The sequence below is a fragment of the Sinocyclocheilus anshuiensis genome, unplaced genomic scaffold, assembly GCF_001515605.1.
Source record: "Sinocyclocheilus anshuiensis isolate Anshui unplaced genomic scaffold, SAMN03320099.WGS_v1.1 scaffold253, whole genome shotgun sequence".
Classification (NCBI taxonomy): domain Eukaryota; kingdom Metazoa; phylum Chordata; class Actinopteri; order Cypriniformes; family Cyprinidae; genus Sinocyclocheilus; species Sinocyclocheilus anshuiensis.
The window spans coordinates 2643380-2663899 of record NW_015537969.1 but is presented as its reverse complement, the minus strand read 5'-3'; the positions used below and the strand labels follow the sequence as shown (position 1 = coordinate 2663899).

Below are 20520 nucleotides of genomic sequence, written 5' to 3'. Positions count from 1 at the left end.
CATATATATATATATATATATAGAGAGAGAGAGAGAGAGAGAGAGAGAGAGAGAGAGAGAGATATAAATTATAATTTAAGATGTCCTTGATGCAGTGTAGTTATACAAATAAATACTGATTAAATAATTAATTGACTGAATAAATATTAATTAACAATATGTACTTATTTTAGGGTTACTTTATTGTAATTATGCATATTTTACTGTTAGAAAGAAAGAAAGAAAGAAAGAAAAATATTTACTGCATATCCTAAAAATACTCTAACCAGGCTTATCTGTTCCCTGGCTTTGTTAATTACTGATAAAAGCTAAGCGGATGTTGTTTGAAGATGCAAAAGAGTGTGATAGCAGCAGTGGTGAAAGTCAGCTACTGTTTTAAATCCTTAAAACCTTCCTCCTCAAGCCCTAAAAACCTTGCACACACGTCAGAGGCTCCTCCCGTTCCTTTCCTAAAAGCCACGTTTAGCCGTGCTGTTTAGTTAGACCTTACCCGGCGTTGATTTGTTAATATTATTTTTGGAAATTGGCGAGTGCATTCACATTTCCCCAAACATTTCATTTCTATTTCTCATTGAATTACGGTGCAATCAAAGGCAGTTTGTGTCTTCTTGGAAACCTAATTAAGTTAATAAATGCATCTGCTTTTGAATTTATCTTTAAATGGACAGTCCTGCTAGCCAGACGGCATGAAAAGTGGGGGTTAATTGATGTTTGCAGAAGAGAAAGTAAAAGATGAAAAATGACGGTGGTCTGACTGCATGGCGGAATGAGTAACATGAAATTATTGCTCAGGATTGAAATTAAAAGGTTAAAGCAGAGAGCATGATGATAGAATGAGAAACGTAGACACTGCCAAATACTCTCCTGTATATGTACATGTATCTTAGCCTGGAGATGCTAAGATGAATGGTAGTTCTATGCTAATAATGGTTATGATAATAATATGGTACATCTTCTAACCTACTTAGTTGTGATTTAATGATTGAACCCCTCAGAGATATTAATATATACTCAAATTCTTCCAACACTATCAGTTGTATAGTTCAGTTGAATACTATATGAAAACAATTGTCGTATTTGTTTCTCTATTTTTACTTATTGAAAGTTTTTTTTTTCCTCTAGGTTTTTGTTATTATTCAGATATTATCTAAAATATCTATAGAAATTATTGTTCACTGTGTTAGTGTTGTCTCTGCACATGGTATTACCATGAGACCATTTCCAAAAACATGGTATTTCCATAGAAAATGTACAAAAATACAGTATTACCATGGTAAATGTACAAAAGCATGGTATTACTGTGAAATCATGTGCAAAAACATGGTATTACCATACATGTACAAAAAAACATGATATTACTATAATACCATATCAATTAGCATTACAATTACAATTATCATACAGCATTACAATTATAAATGTAAAAAATGCATAGTATTACTATGGTGAATATGCAAAAATGTGATGTTACTATGATACCATGTGAAAAAAAAAACATGGTATTACCAAGATAAATGTACAAACATATATTATTACTCTGATAATATACAAAACATAGTATCTTAGTAAATGTACAAAAAATATGGTATTACTATGATATCATAACCAAAGACATGGTGTTAAAATTATTATATTATATGATACCATGTGCAAAAAAATTGTATTACCAATATGGTAAATGTACAAAAGAATGGTGGTACTACGATAACATGCACAAACATGGTATTACCATAGTAAATGTGCAAAAAAACATGATAATATGATAGTACTTGGACATTTCAGTATGTGTTTTTTAAAAGTTGGTTAAAGTTTGTTCACATATATTTCTTTCATCTGTTCAAAATTTGAGGATAAAATGAGATAAAGGAGCTCCCAGTCTGCTCACAGGAGCCCTTTGTTTCAAATACATGTAAAAGTGCCTAATGTCTCGCTCATAAAATCGACTGATAAAGAATTATGTTCTGGCAGTCGACCCCCTTTGTGTGTGCTGTGTATCTCTTGTAAATAGGCCTATTATAAGTCTAAGGCGTTGAGGAAAAGCTGCAGATTGGTAACCTGCTGCTACAGAATAAGAGCTGTGCAGTTCAGAACAAAAGAGATGGAAGGAAGGCGAGTGGCGACAGAGAAAAGAGCTTTAGACAGTGGGAGGTGCACCAGGGCCACGGGGATTAAACAAGTCTTTGCCTTTAGAATGTGTTTAGTGACAGCCTGCCGTGAGACCAGCCGCTCCTCGGGGACTCGCAGAGACCAGACACAATCCTGTTTAATCACAGACACACACACACACACACTCAGGAACACCAGGCCACACACCTCTCTCTCTCTCTCTCTCTCTGACACACACATGCTGTGCGTGGTTTTAGTGGGACCTGCTGTCTTATCTCACCCTCACTACCTGGTTTCTGCTGTCCTCTTTGGATTTTTCTTGCTCCTTCTAATGCCGTCGTTTTATATCCTTTCTTCAACTAAATGGTAAAGGAACGATGACAGAACAAGAAACAGGAAAAGCTCTCCATCCTTTTTTCTTAGCTCTAGCAGCAGTTGGCTGCAAAGCAACGTTTACACTGAGAATACCTAATTCAGATCTTTTAAATGTGATCAGGCACTCTTTTCATATATTATATTGTTATAATAGGATATATAAGTATATTCATATATTTTATATAATGTGATATGATTTAGAATGCATTGCTATTTTTATTGTCAATGTTACTGATACATACAGATACATGCATATTAGTGCTGTCAAACGATTAATCGCGATTAATCGCATAAAAAATAAAAGTTTTTGTTTACATAATATGTGTGTGTAATGTGTTTATTATGTATATATAAATACACACACATGCATGTATATATTTCAAAAATTTGTATATATTAAATATATTTATATATAATATAAATTATATGAATATAAATATAGTAAATTCATGTAAATATTTTCAAAATATATACTGTATGTGTGTATTTATATATACATAATAAATATACACAGTACACACACATATATTATGCAAACAAAAACTTTTATTTTGTATGAGATTAATCGCAATTAATCGTTTGACAGCACTAATACGTATATATTGTATATCAATGTTATTGGTCTCACTTTATTTTAAGGTCCAATTATTGCTATTAACAAACCATCAACCAAGACTTTTGCCTCAATAAACTCCTAATTTGCTGCTTATTAATAGTTAGTAAGGTATTTGTTAAGTTTATGATTAGGGATGTAGAATATGGTCATGCAGAATATGTGCTTTATAAATACTAATAAACAGCCAATATGTTAATAATAGGCATGCTAATAAACTACTAGTTAATAGCGAGAACTGGTCCCTGTACTAAAGTGTTACTGTGTTATTTATTAATATTTAGATTTTCAATTTTCATTTTAATGTGATGCATTTTTTAGCAATATCGTGTGTTTTTAATTAGTTTTTGTTTCGCAATACATCTATATTTGATTAATTTTAATTTAGTTACAGTTTTAATTATTGTAGTACTTCAACTTAAACGAAAGTGATTTTTTTAATTAACACACACACACACACTTTATTAATTATATTAGTTTATTTAAAATTTCATTTAATGTTATTTATGACTTGGATAATTTGCCCAATGTTAACACAAATTCTGATTTGAATCAAAACTTTGCATTTAAGATTTTTGTTTTAGCATCTGGTGCTTTTATTCACATTTTTATCTCTAATATTTCAGTATGTGTGTTCCCAAGTATAACCTATGATCTTGGCGTTGTTCGTGCAATACTCTGCCTGACGGAGCTAGAGAGAAAACAACTGTTTTGTATTAGATTTGTGCCATATTTAGCTGTTGTGTGAAGGTACAGTAGCCTAATTGTCTTTTTTTGTGATATTTTATTATGAATCAATTTATTGTGAATATTGTTAGAGTTGAAGTAGACATTCAAATAAAGATCTTCAGGTTTTTCAGCTCTAGACATTTAAAAATCATTAACGTATTTGGTAGAACAATCATCGCACTGTAAATGTAGACACATCAGACCCTTGCAACAGAAAGTCAGGGTAAAGGGTAGAAGTATTTTGGCTGTGGCTGCCATTTACAACATAATTGATTCCATTATGAGAATCAAAGAGCACTCCAGAGATGAGCACTGCATTCAAGTACTTTAAGTTCTGTAATCTGCCACGCTGTGAACCTCTTTACCTGCGGTTGGTCCGAATGTTTTTTAAAATGCCAGCTTAAAATGCAGCCAGCTTCATCTGTAATTCTCCTCCTCGGCAAGATTGTGGGGGTCGACATTAAAGGGGGAACTGTGCTTTGGCTTTGCCGCAGAGAAATGAAGAAGTAGCGGTTCAGAAGTGTAGAACTGAAGAGGCGATTTGTTATCCCTTCCAGCCTTGACTTCTAGATTTGAGCGGGGAGCATTAGCGAGAGAGAGAGAGAGAGAGTCGAGAGGTGCGCACCTCATGGAGCCATCATCTTTTTCAGTCTCTCGATCAAAAAACAGAGCCCGTTGACAGGCCCACTCCCACTGTAGACCCTAAACCCTTATGCATAGGGCCCAATCCATGGGTGTCGAGACTGTGTGGTTATCTGTCTCTCAGTGCGTTTATTTCACTCATTGCCTTTTTAAAGGTCACCATAAATGGGTTTTTGCCTCTAAGGTCTTGATTAATAAAAAATGTTGTTTAAGTTGTTTCTCGGCGGATGATTTGTCGCATCGAGACGTTTGTGTTATTAAATCACTTAATTGCGTTTGCCTTTTCCTCCCTCGCATAAACCGATTGTGAGAAAAAGCTAATTTTCATTAGTTTACGAGCACGCAGGCGAACAGGGCCGACGCTGGTATCAGTTCATACGTGGCCTGGCAATAAAGGCTTTATTAGTAAGAGTTGAGTTCATTACGAAGGCTGTGTATTTCCCTGCCTGCGCACGTCAGATAACCCCCCGGCCAACGAAGGCCACATCCCTCTGCTGTCACTTCGGAGCCCTGCCGAATTGATTCGGGTAATAAAATGACAGTCCTGCCACAATATACGGATGGCCTTTAGTTGGAGAGCCCGTTAGGTGGTGGAGAGGGGCTTGTTTGAGCTTTATTTACACCCGCGTGTCACCACGGCTCACCCTCGTGATAAAACGTTTCAACAGATCTGTGGTGTGTTTGAAATGCCACGAGGCGCACCCGACTCAGGCGGGAATGGAAATGCATAAAGGACAGCTTTTGTGGATTGTTAATTTAGTTGCTATCTAGACTCGGGGTCAAAAGCCTCGTTACTGCAGCAATTACAACACTTACGGAAATGCATTTGTGGGCTAGCAGGCTGATTGGACAACAAGTAGAGTTTGTTTTTGAAGTACGCTACTTCTTGACCCTGAGGTTTAAACTGAACTATTCTCTTGTTTATCTATGAGAAATTTTAAGCAATTTTATGCAAACATTTTTGCTGCTTTCATTTATTTTTGGTTTGGGTTTTTTGAAGAAACTTGATGAGGAAAGTAAATGTTGGAATTAAGTGTATTTTATGTGCAAGATGAGAACAGGGAGACTTGATGGCTCTGATTTCCATGATTGCTTGTGAGGATGGGTACATAAATAGAGTGTTGAATTTTGCTTTACTTAGTGAGTACAAAAAAATCATTAAGAAACTAATCTTGTCACATGTAAAATCATGGCTGTTTAATTGAGTCACTTAAAATGGCTTTATTCCATTAAATTTACATGAATAAATTGTTTTCTCACAAAGAATGATTGAATTTAACCAAAAGGAAAGAAAATATCTTAACTGATTCATGTATTTTATTTTAGTTTGTATTTATTTATTTATGTATTGTAAAATACTTTGTTTTGCAGCTTACTACATAGAAAATTTAAAGTAAACCATTAGTGGCCCTTTTTAGAAAAAATTTGCAAAAATGATACCTGATTATATCCGCTTGTACCTTATTTACCCCTAAAAGGTTCATAGTAGTACCTTGTACATATTTACTACTCTAAGGTGCTAATATGCGCATACAATTTTTGCATGTTTTTCTTGCAGTGTATAGGTTGAGTCCTTTTGAAAAACCTGTCATTTGTTTTGAGCATTTTGACCAGCCTGATGCTACACCACTGACTCAGCCAATAGTGTGGGTTAGGAGGCGGGACTATCTGTTTACTGGCCAGTGGATGACAAGCGAAGTATTTGAGAAACCTGTTTGAAAACAGTCATTATTTATCGTCTTTAATTGCATTCAGTACCACTAGTAGTGCAAAAAAATTACAAGCTTTAATATTTAAGACTATGGGGGAAATATCTTTCTCATTCAAAGCCCCCAAATTATGGAATGCTCTTCCTTTTAATATCAGAAATGCACCAACTCTGGATCACTTTAAAAAGTTGATTAAGTCGCATTTACTTAATGCTTGCTTTTAATTAATTCTTGTATCTTTGTATTGCTCTTTTTGTGTTGTAGTTTTATTGTAGAGCTTTGGGTTTAAGAAAAGCGCATTAAAAATAAAATGCATTATTATTATTATTATCATTATTATTTGATGTGATGTCATGTTCAGGTTGTTGGATGATTATCTTCCAAGCGCAGTTGTCAGTCAGTGCCTTGACAGACTGACCTGCTAAACAGCCTAATTAAGTTAGGCTAATTAACTTAATTAACTCCCTCACTCAGCCAGCTTTACCATGGAATGACATTTGTAAGGGAAATTGAAGATCATTACTTATCAAACTTTTGATTGCCACCTAAAAAGATCAAGGGCAAAATCACTAGCTTAATATAAGCAATTCCGTTTCTACTGGTTAAAAAGTTTGTAGCAGGTCTCCTTCAGTTTACCTTCTTACACTGTTCTTAAGGCCAGTTGAATAAGTGTTCAGTGGGGCTCTGAGAGGTCAGACATAAATAGGGTGAGTTATTGTAGCTGTGCAGTCTGGACCAAAGGTTAGCGTTTCAAGAAAAGGTAGTGTGATTCTGAGAGGTTACCTTGCGCCCCTGCTTGCCAGTGAGTTGGATGGAGAGTGTTAAGACATAGGGAAAATCAATGCACCGGAGTCACGTCCATCACCTTAACAAGGCAAGCTGGATGCCTCATGTCCTCTCAGGGGCCAATTTACAGAGTAAACAGGACCCTGGAGATGGCATGGCAAATTTCAGCTGTCCCATTGGTCACTTTCTTAGCACTTAGTGGGTTCTATTAACGCACTTACAATGTCTCTACAACACAACCAGGGTGGACCTGTAAAACCCTTCAGTGATGTAGAGGCTTTATGATTTGGTAAAATGGCCCAATTTACCACCGAAACCATGAACCTTTCAAATCCGTCCCAGTGCTCATTTTTTGAAGTGATTGCAGCCTAGTTCATTGGTCATTTCTGCTGAACTTTAGACTGCTTGCATTTATGCTCTGAGATCTCAGTATACTGATTATTTTGAAAGGGTGTCACAACATAACTACAGATACGTATATTGGGGTTAAAGGTATAGTTCACCAAAAAATTAATATTCTGTCATCATTTACTCACCCTAAAGTTGTTCCAAACCTATATGAGTTTCTTTCTTCTGTTAAACACAAAAGAAAATATTTTGAAGCATGTGGGTAACCAAACAGTTTCTAAAAAAAAAAAAAATAAAATGTAGTTCTAGGAGCTAGCCAGCAGGGTGGTTCGTTAAGATCCAATTTCCCCCTCACACCGTTTTCCTGTATGCATTCGCACGCCCGGCAGCAGGAACTCTGGAGCAGCCAACAGTGATGTTTTTATTCGTGGCATCTACAAACGTCAACAATCGGTGAATGGAGGACGCCATGATCGTAACTGTTTGTGTCATGGGTTTCGTGATAACGGAGATGGAATGGAAATGCACAATGTAGCCGGTGTTTCGTATGCGGTTGGCCAATCAGCATACACTTACGTCACTGGTAGTTCCTATAGAACTGTTTAAGACCCTACTGTGAAGTAGAAGCTATTTAGTTCCCCTAAACGGAGTTCCTAGAACTAAATACGTTCCTAGTTCCTGCAGTGCGAACACGCCAAAAAGCGGGAACTTACGCCAATATGAGTTGCTCAGGAACAAAACAAGTTCTTGTCTTTATGAGCGAGTCCTTGAATCATTCACTGAATTAATTTGTTTAAAAACACTGGTTCAATCAGAAATGAAAAAAGTGGCTCTCTTTACAAATGAACCACTGAATCATTCACTCAACTGATTTGTTCTAAAACAGATTAATTCATTCTTTATGAGTAAGTCAATAAATCATTCAGTCAATTAGTTTGAAAACACAGATTCATTCAGAAAACCACTACTTTGCATTTTGACTAGTTTGTTCAAACATCGCAAGGTGGTGAGTATTTAGCAAACCTGTTTGGTAGCAGTCATTATTTTTGCTATTCAGTTTCGTGCCACTAATTAGTTCAGACCAGGTTTAATATCCAAAACTCCCAGTTTATCATTTATCATAGGTGGAGCCTTTCCTGTCTTTATTTCAGTTAATCATAATTAGCTACAAGACATAAAATAACCCCAGAAGGTGTGACTGCTTTCTTGGTTCATTGAAATAAGTAGGTGATACGTGAAGTAGCACTTCTCAACCCACCAAACAACAACAGGAGGGTAGTAGAGGAGCCGGCTCTGCCCTTTACATGCATTATTAATAAAGGACCAGGAACTGCCTTATCACACTCCTTAAAGGTGACATTGAACATGACAAGACCGTACAACCCTCGGACCTCTAGGCTTCTCAGAATTGTGACGAGTGCATTGAGTCCAGGACCATGAGTGCATATGCACTGCCTTATTTAATTTGGCTGTATCTGATGGGACATCCCCCCAGTATCTGCTGACACAGGAATACTCATAACAACTGTAGGGATGTCTCCACACCTGCACACACACTAACAGATCTGTTCAAAAATTGATTCGCTCACACCGCCCATATGTACACGTACCGACCGGCACACTGTTTAACAAATGCAGCCTTAGAGGAGTGTTACTGTGTGATGCTATAAATCACATTAATGAGGATCAGCAGACTGCATACTGTTCATAACAGAAAGGCCACACACACATAGTCAGTCCTGAGGTCTCCATTGTTTTCTTAAAGGGATAGTTCCTAAAAAATGAAAAATCTGTTATCATTTACTACTCACTTTCATTTTCACATGTTATTTCAAACCTTTGTAATCGCTGCAAAGCAAATTGATACATTTTTATGCTTTATTATACAATTCTATGTATATTATAATTTTGTTTTGTTTTCTATACGCTGTAAGTAAATGATTGCATTTTTGAAGGGCTTTCTTTTTACCAGCAGTCGTTTGGCACAAGTTGGTGTAGGTGTTCGCTACTCTGCAGATGCAGCTCATCTGTTTTCACCTGCAAACGCTTGTTTTAGTTGCTACTTTATTAGCGTGCTCTTTGTTGCTTCTGCTTTTATGGTGGATGTTGTTTAGCTTTTAGTTTGCTATCCATTCATTTGCTGAGAGCCTCCATCCATGCATGTAGCCATGTAACCAATTTTCTCGCAGAGTTTGAGCACTTACATTTATTTGTGATGTAATATTTCACCTGAAATTGGAAATGGAGAGAAAGTATCTCCTCTTTTCCGTATACCACACCTCCTCCCCGCAGCATTGGCTCTTATCAGATGCGAGTAAAAAAAAAGGTGCATTTTACTGCTGATTTAATTAGCCATCTCTTGGTAAGTTCACCTCAGTATCTGTCACACCTCACTAAAATGAAAATCCATTCTCTAGGAAAAAAGGTAGATTAATGAATGCCCTTTGTAATAAATGAAAATGGGAAGCGCAAATATGCATAGTCATGAAATTTAATTGTGCTTTCTGGTGATTGGGTTTTGCTGGGAGTGGGAGTGTAGAGAAAAAGGCGATAGGGCCAGAGGTGGCTCAATGTAGCGCATAACGCACAGCTTCAGCTGCCTAATGAAGCGAGTGTTTATGACTGAATGCAATTGTGTCATATCCACTATGCTGAAACACACACGTCCTTGAGTATGTGCTTACAGACCACCATCACACTGAATTTGTTTGCTCATGTAGATTGCTGTCAGCTCGTACAAATCCAGACATGTAAGTTTGAGTTTTATGAAAACAGACACAGAAACTGAATCTTACAAAACTCTTGGTAAAACTCTTGGCTTGGTAAGATTAGTTTTAATGTTTTCGAAAGAAAACATCTCCTATGCTCAACAAAGCTGCATTTATTTAATCCAAACTACCGTAATACTGTAAAATAATATTACAATTTTAAACAAAATATATTTGTAAATTAAAAAAAAAAAGTTATTCAATCCTGTAAAGGTAAACCTGAATTTTTTGTATGACCAGGACCGCCCGCTCCCGCAACCTATGTGTTCCACTCCCGCCCGCGCCAGCAATGTTTGTGTCCACTCCCGCCCGCTCCTGCGGACTGTATCTCAGAGCTTGTGAAAAATGTACACAAATACTCAAACTAAATATTGGTTCAAGTTAACATCCAGAATAACAGACTTTAAACATGATTGCGTTTAAATAAGATGAAGTAAACCTGAATTTTTTGCAGCCATTACTTCAGTCTTCAGTGTCACATGATCCTTCAGAAATCATTGTAATATCCTGGTTTGGTGCTTCTTTATTATTATCGATGTTCAAAACAGTTGAACTGCTCTTGAATCTTTGTGGAAACAGTGATTTTTTTTAAGGATACACTAAAAAAATATGGGTTCAAAACTTTAAACCCAAGGGCTGGGTAAATGTAGGATGTTTCGTAGCTTGGCAATGTTTCTAAGATGGAAGAATGCTGTTTTTGAACATGGGGAATATGATTTTCAAAAGACAAGTTGCTGTCTAATATAACACCCCGATTGTAATCCAAGAGATTCTGTGTATTGATTTTTGGTCCAATAAGTAATCTTATCCGGATTCAATAGGAGAAAATTATTGGTCATCCGATCTTTTACATTTTTAATACACTCTTGTTAGCTTAGATAATTTAGAAGTTTCAACTGGTCTTGTTGAGATATATAGTTGAGTATCATCAGCATAACAATGGAAACTAATTCCGTATTTTCTAATAATATTACCAAGGGGTAACATGTGTATTGAAAATAGCAGAGGACCTAGGACAGATCCTTGTGGCACTCCATACTTTACTGGTGATAATTCAGATTAGAGCCCTGCGCGGGACTGTTTTCTTAAACCCGCACCCGCCTGCTCCCGCTGAATGTATGACCAGGACCGCCCGCTCCCGCAACCTATGTGTTCCACTCCCGCCTGCGCCCGCAATGTTTGTGTCCACTCCACTACTGCCCGCGCCCGCAAATGTTTGTGTCCACTCCTGCCCGCTCCTGCGGACTTTATCTCAGAGCTTGTGAAAAATGTACACAAATACTCAAACTAAATATTGGTTCAAGTTAACATCCAGAATAACAGACTTTAAACATGATTGCGTTTAAATAAGATGAAGTAACCAATGCTAAACCAAAGCACCACACATGACAAAAACATTGGGTATTTTTTTATTAGCTTATAAAACATTAACCGTTCAAACAAAACAGCAACTAGAGGCACCTCCGTTTTTAAATGCAGGCTAGGCCTACTGCATACACACGCACCAAACAATTAACTAGGAAATAACTTTAACATTAAATAAATAAACACAGAGAACTTTGAAAATAGGATAGATATAATTTTAACAAATTAAATACAAAACGAAATAAATAAAATAAATAGAATGCTTAAAAAAATCTCTCACAGATTTCACATTCACAATAGCTTGCTTAACAGGCTATTGCAAAAAAGAAAATAAATAATACTAAAAAAAATGTTTTTTAAATAACGTAGACTACTAAACAAATTAATTTGATCACTGGGCCTTGCTTTGCTTACTCCATATTACTATGAAGGAAAAGTATATTGCTGACTGACTGCGGTCCCAGACTTGTGCATCTTTCTTTTTTTTCTGTTAAGAACTATTTTTCTGTAGTCTCTTGTTTAACGGGAGCAGGAAGTGCTTTATGGGGGAACGAGAGCTTGCTTTGACCACAGAGAACTGTGCAGGTATGTCGCCTCAGGGCAGAGGTGCCAGATTTATGTCCGTTGTAAATGAACACTTTTGCACATTTATCGCAACTTACGAAGTTTAACTATTTCCCATTTTTTTCAGTGACAATTGAGAATTGTTTCCACTGACTTGCCTTGCCTTGCTTTGCTTTTGTCAAGTAAACAGCCGCTTTAATTTTCTTCTCAACTTCTTGTGTTGACTCCATTTCTACTACAAACCAAATCCCACCATTCCCCGCGGGTCTCCCGCAAAATTTTCTGACCGCCCACTCCCGCCCACAGCAAAGGTAAAACCGCCCGCTCCCGCGAGATTTGCGTTGGGTCCCGCTGGTCCCGCGGGAGCCCAAACCCAATGCAGCCCTCTAATTCAGATGACTCCCCGTTTAAATTAACAAAGTGGTAGCGATCGGACATGTAGGATCTAAACCATCTTAAAGCCTGCCCTTGAGTACCCGTATAGTTTTGTAGTCGATCTATGAGTATGTCATGACCTATTGTGTCGAACGCAGCACTAAGATCAAGTAAAACTAGCAAAACTAGCATCCATATTGGCCATAAGACTGGAAAGCTGTAATCTGATTGGCTGTTTGCTTAGAAACAAAGTCGTGTTTATATGGTACCTGGTGAATACATCAGCTTTTGAGAATGAAATAATCATTACATTTTTTTGGAGTTTGCCAGGCTCGTGCCATTAAACCTTTAAAAATATTCAGTTGTTTTATTTCAGGCACTTAACACTTATTAACAGTTTAATAAGATACTCATTAGCTCATCTGTATAAACCACTTTATTTGGTATGTCTTACAGGTGAAATAGTCTGTCTTTATTATTTCTGGACAGTCTATACTCTTTTTCTTCATTTTGTGTGTGTCATGTCAGACTATTGTTGTGGTAAAATATATTCCAGATAAACATGCCAATAAATAGCTCAGAAAAAAAATGCGGTTGGTCACTTGAAATGCCAGTCAGATGGTCTCTCCTTGTTTAAGTAGGCGGTCCTTGGTTAGAAGCAGCTGCGGTGTGGATCAAAACTTCTGCTGTTCAGTTAAAGTTCTGGTTACGCAAGACTAGCCTTCTCTGAGTGAGTATAGCTTTATCAAATTACACTGACTGATAAATATTTTTCCACCATGAAGAGAGATGGTTAGGAGGGGTCATGAATAATCCTGATAGTGCTCTCTCTCTCTCACGTCTGCCTGAAGACACCCATTGGTTTGAGCCACAGCGCTTCATTTTCTCTAGATGTCTCTCCTGCTTCCTTACATGCTGCGTGTTTTCATCATCGTTGTGGGACATCAATCTGTCTTCCGTGGAGCGTACGGGATTGCAGACGCACGCCGACACCGATTAAACGGGGGGTGGCCGGAAAGCCGCTTCTTTCCTTTACACCACATAAAAGCCATATATAACACACATGCACAAATAAATACAAAGAAAGCAGAAAACACGATAAAGAAATAAGTCCTACTAATTAGCCCGCTAATTCTTTGAGGACTGTGCCAGCTTGATAAAGGATGCTAAAGCTTATTAAAGTAAAAGCAGTGTTATACATTTTTAATTCTTTTTTATGTAATTTTATTTTCAGCACAGCTTTATTTTAATCCCACTTTATGAAGTTTGCTGCGTGTAGTGTGGGTGGGAAGAAAAAAAGGAAGGGGGTTTGATTGTGTCGCTGTAAGGCAGCAGGGATCTCTGACTCAGATGCATTAACACGCCACAGGCCTTTGTTGCCACCTAGGGTCCAGACCACGCTCTCGCTTTTCTTCCGTCTTTACTCGCTTAAACTCTCCCGCACATTTCTCTCGCTCTTTTAGATGAGCTAAGGTTTTTTTTTTTGCCCTTTTAAAATCTAAAATGCAATTAGAATGAAGAATGTGGCATTTCATTATCATACATGTATAAGCAGTAGCCAGAGGGCTGGCTGCTGCATGGAGAGTGAATGGCAGAATGAAGGCTCCAGCTTTCCCTGGAGGAGAGTGATGGAGATATCCCACAAAGCCGCTGCCTGTCAGCGTGATCGGGCCCGCAGTGGGCTAGCATCTCCACCATGTCTCTGCCTCACAAAGCAAATGTCACACTGTCAGCAAAATGAGCACCCTGTTTAAAAAAAAAAAGAGGATTTGAAATTGAAGCTTTATAGAGCGAAGAATAACTTCACATTTTGGAATTATTTTGATTTTGACATATATATCTAAAGCATTTCATCTGGTTGGGGATGGACGATGGGTGTGAGTCCTGTTTTTTATACCCTATAGCTGTGCTTCTCAAACTTTGATTAAAGCAGAACAGGAAGTACCACCTAGTACTGACAATGTTCCCTCCTTTTTTTCAGTATTAAGCATACTGTCTCTTTAAGCCGAAGGAGCTAGTCCACCCAAACATGGAAACTGTCATCATTTACTCAGCCTCATGTTGTTCCAAACCTTTATGCCTGACTTTCTTCTGTGGACCACAAAAGTAGATATTTAATGAGTGTTTTTAACCAGATGGTTTCAGTTGTCTTTTGACTTCCTTTGTATGGACAAAAAATGGGAACAAAACTGTTATCAACATTCTTCAAAACATCTTCCACAGAAGAAAGTCAGTCATAGAGTAAATTGTAATTGTAGAGTAAAATTGAAAGTAAATTGTCCCTGTAAATTGTGAACAATACATTTATGAATTATTTTTTTTATTTTTTAGCAGTTGTGCAAAACCATGGTGCTGTGAGACCCCTCGTCAGCCCCTTTTGCAGACCTGTAGGATTCAGACCAGCATCTAAAACCACAAAAATAAAAATAATAATAAAAAATAAAAATATTTAGAAATAATTTTAATGGAGTTGTCATTATGCAAATTTTGCAGTTCTGTTCAAACGCATTGATACTAAATACGTTTTTGCATTTGATCTTAAAATGTGGTTACACTTTATTTTAAGGTGTCCTTGTTACAGTGTAATTATACATTTAAATACTGAGTAATATTAATTAGCCACATATACTTACTATATGGTCAGGGTTAGGATTAGGGTTTTGTTTAGGGTTACTTGCATGTAATTATGCATGATTTATTGTTATTATAATAGTAAGTACATGTAATGTGTAACAAGGACAACCTTGTAAATAAAGTGTTACCTAAAATTCTTACAGACTTGGCTACATTGACATAAAATCTACTCAAATTTTAGTGCTTAATACAATGTAAATGTTCTCAAGTTAAATGTGCTGTATGGTCACAATAACCATACAGCACTGAAATCAGTAAGTGCAACTGGAAAACATTGCTCAAGGTCTCACCTCTTGCCCTATTGTCATTGCAGTAGTAATAATGTATATTATATACATGAATGTTATATGTACTGTAGTATTTCAAAGTTTAGGGTAAAGTAATTTGTTATTTTTAAAAGAAATTAACACGTTCATTCAGCAAGGATGCAAATCAGCATATTAGAATGATTTCTGAAGGATCATGTGACACTGAAGACTGGAGAGTAATGATGCTGAAAATTCAGCTTTGCCATCACAGGAATAAATTACATTTTAAAACATATTCAAAACAGTTTGTTTTGTTTTTGTTTACTGGTGAGCGCCCTGTGTAGCTGGTGTCCCATGTCTAGCCAACCAAGAACCAAGAAGTATCCAAGAGCCCTGATTTCACCCCGCCCCAGGATAAACACTAAATCACAAACGGGCCATGACGTGTGGGTCAACGAGTAAGCGTTTGTGTCCATGTGTGTCCATGGGAGTGTGAAAAAGCTCAATCGAGGCACTCCATGAGATTGTTAGCATGCACCGGACCACCCTCCCCTCTTGTATCCCTTTTAAGTGCTGACTGGCCTGATGATAATGTATGGCACCAGAAGTAATTGGAAAATTGGCAGGCTTGTCAGAGAGATTTGGTGGATGGCACCGGCTGATCCGGCAGCAAGGTTCATGAGGTGTCGTCCCACCGCGAGATTTATATCGCCACACGGGCCGGCAACGGCAAAGTACCCAGAGTTCAGGAAAAAGTAACTCATTTTTCATAAAAGCCTGGCTGCATATCAAAAGTTATCCACAGACAGAGACAAGACCCATATGGGAGCGACATTACTGAATAAAGCAAAGCTGTCTGCCCAGACTAACTGCTGAGGTGGCTCTTGAAGCCGTATATTAGATGTGTATCACAATTCTGATGATTGTATGTCTGGAAAATAAGCTGGCCTAAAGTTGTTTCCTTATATTGTGGACATACTTCATTACAAAGCTATTACGATGTAATGATTAGGTTATTACTGTGTAATTACTATGTTGTTACTATGTCTTGAATGTAAATGAATTAGGAGCTTTAGGGGGCAATGGATACTTTTAAAGAAGTTGTCTGAAAAATGAAACAGCCTAAAGTAGTTTTGGTAACACTTTATTTTGAGGTGTACTTGTTACGCATGTTACATGTACTGACTATTTTAATAACCCTAAGCCAAACTCTAATCCTAACCCTAACCATATAGTACTTAAATGTAGTTATTTAATATTACTCAGTACTTAAATATACTGTATAAATACTGATTGTATTAAGAAGACCTTAAAATAAAGTAGAACCATTGTTTTTTTATATATATATATATAGAGAGAGAGAGAGAGAGAGAGAGAGAACACGTTCATTACAAAGTTATTACTATGTAATTACGAGGTCATTATTATGTAATTACTGTTATAATCAGATTTGTTTCTATAAATGTATTAGGAGCTTCCAGGAACGATAGGTGTTTTTAATGAGATGTCGTTGTCGATGTTTTGTACTCTTGATGCGTTCTGTAAGTAAAGCCATGAATCACCATGCGCTTCTCAGCTACTTTGAGTGTAGTGTGTGGTCAGGGCTCTGCCATCACACATGGCTGTGTGTAGATGTGTTTATTAACCTTTGGAGGAGGAGATAATTGCATCTGTCAGACTCACTTAAAAGCTGAGATGGCCGTCATTTCCTGTTTGTCGTCTCCTAAATTTGCAGGTTGTGTAAGTGACTCTGGCATGACGTTTGCTCTTTGTTCTTTGCCGTAGAGGCACTAAAATGACCATTGTTCAGAATTAAGCATAGCATGTCAAAATACAGTTTAAAACCTTGGTTCATGGGACTTTTTTAGTGATTTTCTAGCAACATACATCCAAATAACAATGAAAATAATACAATGGATACAGTGTTTTGAGGTGTCAAGCCATTTGGACATTTAGTTGTTTGTGCAGTTCGAACTAAAAGAACATTATTATTAGGGATGACACTTTTTCATGTTCAATACCAATAGGATGTTCAATGCCAATAAGATAAGTTTTTTTTTTTCTAGATTTGATCTTGATCAGTTTAGAATATCTACCTCATTAACTTAACCGCACACTGCTTAAATATGGTTAATACCATACATATGGTTAATATTGTGTACGCAACACCAACCTTGTTTTTTTTTTTTTAGTAGCTTTACATTAACAATAATACACAGTATCGGATTTGGATATCACACCCAATCCCACATAAATGTCCATATCGGTCATATACCGATATTGATCGGTACATCCCTGATTATTATGTGTTATAATGTTGTATGTCTGGTAATGGACCCTGAACTGAACTGATTATTCAATATGAATCATTTATGAACATCTTAAGAAGCTATTTTTAACATAAAATGTTTTTTAGTTTTTTTATTCACTGAATATGCTATTTTTTTTGTTTTGTTTGCTTTTCAGGAGGAAGATCCACAAGAGGTTGAGGATGAGTCTGTGAAAGAGGAAAGCACTGAGCAGGAGATCCCAGACTGAAAATCTCTCAACATTACCACACATGAAGTAATCGTCTTGTCTACACAGTCAGCGCCATCACCTCATTTCCCGCTGAATAGCGGGATGCAAAATAACTCACAAATTAAATCAACAGACGTGAACTGCCACTGCCTCCTTTGTTAACCAGAAAAATGATTAAATGACCACAATTGCTAGCTTAAGAAAATGTCAATGCTGTGATCTCTATATATTTTTTCAAAGAATCTATGTATGTTCAAGTCCACCGTCAAGAATGCTGCAGCTGATCATGATCTGCATATGAGCTCGTTTCTACCTTAAATATACTGTATGTCCAGTCAAAGTTATTTTTCATACACTAACTGACATTTCCCATGACTCATGGATGAGAACATGGTATCCAGAGATTACTCAAGCAGTGTTTCTGAGCGTATTTTTTATATACAGAGACTGCACACTATTTGTTCCTGTTCCGCCAGCACCCTCTTCAATTATCAGTTTTATAATACGTGCTTTTGTTTTTATTTCATATTTTTAAACACCAATGCATTATACGCATATGAACTTGCATTGACAGTAAAACTGACAGTGGCTTGTGATATATAAATAATTCATTACTTCCTGATGTAAGAGCAAAGTCTATTTTATTATTTTTTACAAATCTGATTTTATAACTACAGTGTATTCCAGAACATCCTTTATCATTGACAGTGTTGTTGTCTGCGCTCATGTTTGGGGCTATTCTCAGTTTTAAACATTATTTCAGTGTAAAAAATAGTGGGACAATTCATCTGCCTCAACGCTTGAGTTCAAGACGAGTCTGTATTTAGGTACTTCAAAAAAAATGTGACCTTGGTAATAAACAATACTTGTGAATTTATTATTATTATTTCTGTTATTGATGCTAAACAACAGTACTGTAGCTATTCAGATGTCAATCAAGATAAAGTGCACTTAAGATCTCAAGAAAGAGCCATTCTCAGGGACTAAAGTGCACTTTCCACAACTTACTTTCTTTTTTCAAATGGTCAGTGAAAGAAGGCGATTAAATGTTGATCATCAACCTTAGGATATCAAACTAAACAGTATTTTTTAAATGATTTTTTAAGAATTTGTTGTGACATTTCTACTTTTTTCCTGTTTTAATCATTAATTTGGGATTTTAATAGCAATTATCAGTAAACAAGTGTTTTTTTTTTTTATTCACATTTTTTAAAGAGGTTATTATTCAGTGAGATTATTTGTCTATCTGCCATGAAATTACTATTTTTTTGTCACAATTTTATAATGGACATTATTGATGAGGACAAGCTGTGAGGACATCGCTAAATATTATTCATTGCAATGAACTGAATATAAATTTAACAGCTTACGTCAGAATTATGATGATTTTAATCCTTTGGACAGGTTAAAATTTTAATTTTAAGGGGCATACAGATGTTTAAATCTGGTTGTTTTAAATGCAAAATTAACTTTGTCACATATTTTTTTATCTATTGATTCGCTCAAAAAAAGCAAAAAACATGGAATTGGTGCCTAAAAAGCTTTAAATAGGTAATGGGACATCAAAGTGTACCACATTCTTAGAAAGTGCTAAAGATGTTTCTCAGATCTTCTAAAATATCACTGAGCGTAATGATTTGATAATGAAAGCATTACTTTCATCAGTCCTATGACAGATGAGTTCAAAGCTGTTTCTCAAGGGTTCAGTGACGCTTGCCAGTGGGCAAACCAACAGAAAATGGTCTTTATCCAGCTCTGTCGTGTCTGTTACTCACAGTGCACGTCATTTAAGCGTTCCCTCAAACCACAGGAGCGAGAGAAGAGCGTAAATGGCGTTTTCTCCTAGTATCTCATTGCCTGGCGAAGCTTCTCCTCCCCTCACCCTGTCAGGGAATCTGGCTTGCATTCTGACATTAATGCATCGAGGGATGTAATTCCAATTTGTTCCAAAGCAACTATTAATTTGCCCATTTCAGGGCCGTGCCGGAGGAACCCCTGTAAGGCCACTGAACCATGAAAGACTATCTGAAGGGCTCTGTTTCTTTCGTTCTGTTTTTTGAAGGCGAAGGATTTCGATTGATGCGCATTGATGACATGTCGCCGGTTTCTGCAGCGGTTCGCGACGGACCCCCTGAAGCTGAGCGCTCAGCATGCAGCGTGCGGAGTGTGTCATTAGGGTTGTAATAATGGCAGCGGGTGTGCTTATGTCAGAGTGGCCTTCCCATTCAAGACCCCATGCCCCCTTCTACAATCTGATTGTAGCCTCTGCATAATAAAGAGGCCTGTGATGGTGACTTCATGTTTGCTCGGCAAGCATATGTTTTAGCCACGAGAACTCAAAAACTACCATAAGTAAGAGTACGTGATGACTTCGCTAGATTATGCGATAGTAGTATAAATGGCAGCTGAAGAAACTGTTGTCGTCATGACAGTCTGAAGCAAGACATTTTCAATCATTTCAATGGCAGTTGCTTGGTGAGTGCAAGACATAACTGTGATATCACTGGTAAAAAATTCTAATAAAATGAAATAGTTAAGTACTGCTTGCAAAAATGTTACCGTGTAGTTATCTACCAACAGAGGCGCTAATGAATATATGCTAACCTGCCAAACATATATAAAAATATGTAGATATAGACACATTATTATTGTTATTATTAACCAAAATAAAATACAATATAAAAAACTTATTTCAGCTAGTTGCTAAGGCAAAATTTCTCAATTTATTTTAACGGAAG

At 36.8% G+C, this 20520-nt stretch overlaps 1 protein-coding gene and 1 long non-coding RNA gene across 2 annotated transcripts in view; one reads left to right on the top strand and one right to left on the bottom strand.

Annotated features, from left to right (window-relative positions):
• The window catches only part of LOC107670007 (PHD finger protein 14-like), a 118315-nt gene extending 99726 nt beyond the window's left edge, over window positions 1–18589 (top strand). The window contains exon 18 of the mRNA XM_016462474.1: window positions 17729–18589. Coding sequence (XP_016317960.1) covers window positions 17729–17800 — 72 coding nt within the window. The 3' untranslated portion in view covers window positions 17801–18589. The remainder of the gene's footprint in view (window positions 1–17728) is intronic.
• Window positions 1–20520, bottom strand: part of LOC107670015 (uncharacterized) — a 718471-nt gene that overhangs the window by 180003 nt on the left and 517948 nt on the right. The gene's annotated exons all lie outside the window — the stretch shown is intronic.